The 6,039-nt window shown below is 39.8% G+C and overlaps 1 protein-coding gene across 2 annotated transcripts; it reads right to left on the bottom strand.

The window, feature by feature from the left end:
• Positions 1-1,860: 1,860 nt before the first annotated feature.
• Positions 1,861-3,746, bottom strand: sox14 (SRY-box transcription factor 14). Of its 2 annotated transcripts, none has more exons than XM_084066305.1 (2): positions 2,953-3,746; positions 1,861-2,393 (listed from the first exon to the last, which is right to left on the bottom strand). In XM_084066305.1, exons 1-2 carry the CDS (start codon positions 3,222-3,224, stop codon positions 1,934-1,936), a joined length of 732 nt encoding a protein of 243 aa, XP_083922431.1. In that variant the 5' UTR covers positions 3,225-3,746; the 3' UTR covers positions 1,861-1,933. The 2 variants fall into 2 exon arrangements, with proteins under 2 accessions (XP_083922431.1, XP_083922432.1); XM_084066306.1 differs by having other exon boundaries at positions 1,861-2,372.
• Positions 3,747-6,039: the final 2,293 nt, after the last annotated feature.

The raw sequence follows: 6,039 nt of genomic DNA, 5'->3' as shown, positions 1-6,039 counted from the left end.
AGGATAAGTTAACCTATAATTAAGTGTGTCATAAAAAAAAACGTTCAAGGGTGTTGTCACCTGAAACTTAACGTATAGCCAACAAAGCAGTCTAAAATAAATCTCACATTTAACTTGCACTTATGGGCGCATGGATAAGTTAACCTATAATTAAGCAGCAGGCTTCCTCCTCCAGTGATTAAGCAGTCAAACAAGTCCGACAAGCGGAATCCCTTCGGGGGAGGCCTCTCTCTCTCCTGAACTGTCAAACATCAAACACCGCAAGAGGTTCATTTCAGTGTCAAAAACATTGTAGGCAATGAACACGTTTTAAACCTGTTTAAAAACAGAGGACACGCAGCCAAAATGTGGAAGCCAATACGCCTATAATAAAAGATAAAACGCTGAACGGAGTGCAGAAGTTTGAGTTAGACACCAACCACAGCAACACATGGAGAGAAAAAAAATGAATGGATCAAACGGAAGGTTTGAAATTATTGCAACGCACCACGGCAGGCATTCTTAGCTCTCCAGTTAAAAGCAGGTAGGCCTAATAATAGTCATGCTTTAATCAATGTATCCACTTGGCAACACAAGTAGCCTAATTAGTCGGGTCACAAATCGAGTTATATAGGCCTAACAGGTTTAATTTAATTACAGATACATTTTAGTTCACTCACTGTATACACTTTTAAGCGCAGGCCTTTTCATGCTTTGGTTGGAGATACTTATTTTGGTTTAAGTCTAGAATGAACAGGGCGTCCATAACAAGACGATAGGTTATATTATTGATCAGCATGAAATAAAATGTCCTTTCTGTAAATATCTTGACAATTAAGCACCAGTTAAAATCTACAGGTCAACCACACGGTCAGGTTAAATGTCCCCAAAACAATGCTCAGTTATTTTTTCTTCATAAGTGTCCAAATGGCCTATAGAAATACAGGAACATTGTAAATTGTTGAAGACAGATTGTCTTTATTCGAAACGTCTTTGCTCAGCAATTGAACAAAGAGCAGAGGTATCATCCTTTCTAAATACATTTTACCTTTCCATAACATGACAGGTTTTAAATTGCCACCTTAAATAGAAAATACACAACTTCTTGGGTTCAAATATAGACGTTATTGTCAAACCAAGACAAACAATAATAATTTAAAATGTGTGACTAGCACTTAACAAGAAACAAAATAAAAATGAATAAAACATTGGATGGTTTTGTTTTTGATATCTTAAATAGACCGTCTGGTTTTATGTGTCAGTTTGATAAATAAACAATATGACCCGTATATCCAACCTATATAGGTCCCGATTATGACCCTATAATTCATAACATCATAAAATTACGAGTGCCAAAATGTATACTAATACTTAGGCCTATACAGGAAATAAGAATGCGAGTTGTTAAGTTGTGCAAAAAGCCAAATTTCAAAAAGAAATAGCCTATCAATAGTCAACACAAAATTATCATAGCATCGAAATGTACACAATAAATAAAGTTAAAGGCCTCCTTTTTCTGGTTGCCATAAACGTTATAACATTTACAATTCTTACAGATCACAGCAGAGCACCTCCTTACATCTATTCCGAGTTCCATGCTGAGGTTTAGGAACGTCGAGCTCTTGGAAAAGTTTCTTTTTTTCTCTCCTCTCCCTTTTCTTTTGCCATATAACAAGTCCAAGGCAATTAATAACTGTTCATGCCTCTTTTTGGCGCACTGTCCATTATATACATGCATTTCAGTATTCAAGTTAAAGGCGTAGTTCACCCAAATAATTGATTATTTTCTATCAATTACACACTTCATGAAGCCTTGGATTCATGGAGATAGTTTTGAAAAAAATCTCCATGAATTCAAGGCTTCATGAAGTGTGTAATTGATAGAAAAATAATCATTTTTTTGGGCGAACTACGCCTTTAAATCATAAAGAGAAACAGTCTTGTTTGAGTGAGTTTACATAGCAGCGGCGTGTGCTGATGAATATGGGTCTATCCCGGTCTTGGTCATACCTGGGAAAAGTATGTAGGCCACGGGGGGCTGTAAACTGGACGTGGACCAGGCGGTACAGTTACACGGGACCACGTAGCCGGGGTTCGTGGGCGACGGGTGGGTGTGGGTGTGCTGACTGGGGCAGCCGAGGCTGCCGAACGCGCCGTTCTGGTATCCCAAAGAGGAGTATGGCAACGTGCTGGTGGTCAGGCCGTGCGGCATCTGGTCGGTCATCTTCTGGATGGCGCTGGAGCTGAACTGACTGGGGTCCAGGAAGGAGTAGGGCGAGGAGGTAGGCGGCAGGAAGGCCCTGGCTTTCTCCACGGAACCCATAAGAGAGTCTGACACGGAGAGACCCTTCATGTGATCCACGTCCCCGAGGTAAGGCAGTGGGAAGACGTACCTGCAGTGTGGTGTAAAGTAACTAAGTACATTTACTCAAGCAGGCCTACTGAACCCAAGTACACATTTTAAACTATTTAAAAATGTAATATAAGTTTACTAGGAAACTTTAAAGTAACTAAGTACATTTACTCAAGTACTTTACTTAAGTACAATTTTGGGGTATGTGTACTACATTTATTAAACTTTAGTTACTTTGTAGATTTTGATTATCATTACAAAACATACATTGCCCACTTCTGCCCAATATACATTTCGGCCATTTGAAAATAGCTGATCTTGTAGATCTGCTATTTTCAAAAGATTTTTATTAATTTGAAAACTTGAAAAGGGGCATTTCTGCATAATGAGTACTTCTACTTATGGTAATTGGAGTAGTACATTTTGATACCAATACTTTGTACTTTTTACTCAAGTGCATTTTTTATTCTGGACTTTTAATTGTACAGAGTAATTTCTACATTACAGCATTGATCCTTTTTTTTAAAGATATTTCTTTGGCTTTTTCTGCCTTTATAGTATTGATACTTTTACTTAAGTAAAAACAAATGTCTGAGTATTTCTTCCGCCACTGGTCGTACCTGTCTTTCTTCAGCAGGTTCTTGGGCTTGCGCCGCGGTCGGTACTTGTAGTCGGGGTGCTCCTTCATGTGCTGCGCTCTCAACCTCTTCGCCTCGTCGATGTAGGGTCTCTTCTCGGACTCGGACAGCAGCTTCCACTCCGCGCCCAGTCTCTTACTGATCTCAGAGTTGTGCATCTTGGGGTTCTCCTGGGCCATTTTCCTCCTCTGGCCCCGGGACCACACCATGAACGCGTTCATGGGTCTCTTGATGTGATCGACGGGCTTTGACATGTTTGGAAAGTGAACCGTTTTTTGTTTTGTTTTGTTTTTTAAACAATTGATAACAAAAAAAACCCGTTTCTTTTGTCTTCTTTTTTTCAGTTGATAACAAAAAAAAACTGTTTTCTTTTTTCTTAATCCTCAATTAGTCTATTAATAACGAGGAAGAAGTTCTTTACGAAAAAAAAAGGAAACTATTCACCTGTCTAGCAGCCTGTCTAGCAGCCCGATATAAATCATGCCACTTCGTATCAGGGTGCTTGTGAATGGATCTGAAAGAAGAAGAAAAATCACCAACGCGACGGGGGAAAACAATCCCAAATTCCCCCAGTTTAGACGCCGTTTGGTTTAATGGTTAAAGTCCTGGTTCCTCTCTTCTCATCCACACAGGAAACGGCGAAATGCACGCGAAAAGATCCACACAGGTGAAAGCAATGTTCCGCAAATGAGGAGCCGTAAAGTGTTTTTTTTTCTTCTCTGAAGTTTGTCGTTGTGCAGAAAAAGCACCTGGCGTGGAAACGAGGGGAAGTATGAGTGAATATGAGCCAAAAGCGGTGAAGTTCAAAGGCTGGGCTGGTTTGGTTCTGCACGCAATCTGACATAATCAGCAGGGCGTTCACTCACCAACCTGGGCGAACCAATCAGCACACAGACCCAATATAATACCTTCACGGAAAGAAATATGTACATTACAACATAAACAAAGAGGGAGGTTATTCAGGATCCCTCCCCGAATCCGTTTAATGAATCGTATAACAAACATAGACCTTTCAACCTCTTTCCAGTAAAAAGCTGACTCCAATCCAAAGAGGTGTATAGGAGTTTAGCCTTGTTCAGGAATGCATGGCTTTTGGGACCTTATCACAACAAATACAAAGCTTGTATTTGTGTGTGTGTGTGTGTGTGTGTGTGTGTGTGTGTGTGTGTGTGTGTGTGTGTGTGTGTGTATATATATATATATATATATATATATATATATATATATATATATATATATATATATATATATATATATAGTTAAAAAAATATATGTATTCAAAGATTTGCACAAATGTTCAAGATTTTTCAAAAATAGCAGATCTACAAGCTCATAGCACAGCACTCGGTGCTGCACTATGAGCTTGTAGATCTGCTATTTTTGAATAGCCAAAATATAAAATAATGGTTATAGCTAAAAATCGAAAATGACAAAGACAACACATAACAACACAAAGTAGCCTATATGGTTGTTTATTTTGATAGTGTTTATGTGGGTGTGTGATTTATTTTTCTTAAGTGATTTACAGTAACACAGCATATATTATGATAAGCAGGGGGTCTCCTATATGCAAGGCTAATGTAAAATGTCGACTTTAATTTCAATATGTTGTTGTAGGTCAGCATAAACCATATTACACTCTACAAATACCTATATTCTTATAAGCAGGCAAGTGCATGGTGCATTCAACCTTAATGTTTCATTTAAAAGTCTGACGACCCTTCACACCGCAAGTAGGCTATACACAATTTACTAATACTTACATGTCTCTCTCTCTCTCTGTCTCTCTCTCTCAAACACACACACGCGCACGCACGCGCGCGCACACACACACACACACACACACACACACACACACACACACACACACACACACACACACACACACACACACACACACACACACACACACACACACACACACACACACACACACACACACACACACACACACACATGGAGAGAGAGAGAGCATGGGAATGACATATCCTTGACCATGTGTGAGTCCAGCTGCCACCATCACACAACGTATATATATAGACACCCTGCTGAGCATTAATACAAATTACAAACACCAAGGAAATGTAGTAATGTCAGCTTAACACATTTTAAAATAGTCATTGTCAGCCCATAATTGTTACATTAGCTCACAACAATTTGACAGCCATAGATTGCAAGAGAGGCACCGAGTGATAGTTTTAATATGCAAATGTATAGCTTTGAATGAGGACCGCTGCTTAATAACCCTCAGGCTAATACGCGTGATGTATGATTCCTTCAGTTGTGATTATTAAACCAAACGCAGCCTATGTGTGGTTCCACGCTGTTGGAATATCTACCGTGAAAGTGTGAAGCACGCACGCACGCACGCAACGCACGCACACACACACACACACACACACACACACACACACACACACACACACACACACACACACACACACACACACACACACACACACACACACACACACACACACACACACACACACACACACACACACACACACACACACACACACTGTTAAGTAAACTTCTTGAGATTGACGTTTTTTAACACGCACGCACACGAGCACACGCAGTGACATCTCTTAGTAAAGTTGCTTAAATGTCCCAAATGACACTGGGAACCCGTCTATTTTGGGTACATGTTTATGCTTTCAAGGTTGAATTATAGGATTTGTTCACACTCAATATTTCTGATGAACTCATACAAAAAGGTATAGATGTTTTCCCAAAAAAAAGAGAAGCCCTTTTAATGATGTCACTCTGCGTTTTCAGGTGCAAATGTGTGACAAAACAAAGTGTAATCCTGAGGAAATAACACTGTTGCAATATGTTGTTAATATTATGTAGGCTTAAAATGAAAGGGGATCATGTCACCAGCCCCCCCCCCCCCCCCATTGAGTTTATGCCTATAACCCATATATACACCTACTCATTTTTCACATCATATAGCCAACAAGGGTATCTCTCTCTCCCCCTCTCTCTCTCTCTTTCCATGCTCTCTCTCTCTCTCTCTCTCTCTCTCTCTCTCTCTCTCTCTCTCTCTCTCTCTCTCTCTCTCTC

Source organism: Gymnoscopelus microlampas, assembly GCF_963454915.1.
Source record: "Gymnoscopelus microlampas genome assembly, chromosome: 9".
Lineage (NCBI taxonomy): Eukaryota > Metazoa > Chordata > Actinopteri > Myctophiformes > Myctophidae > Gymnoscopelus > Gymnoscopelus microlampas.
Note: the sequence above shows the minus strand (reverse complement) of the source record. Positions and strands in the feature narration are given on the sequence as shown.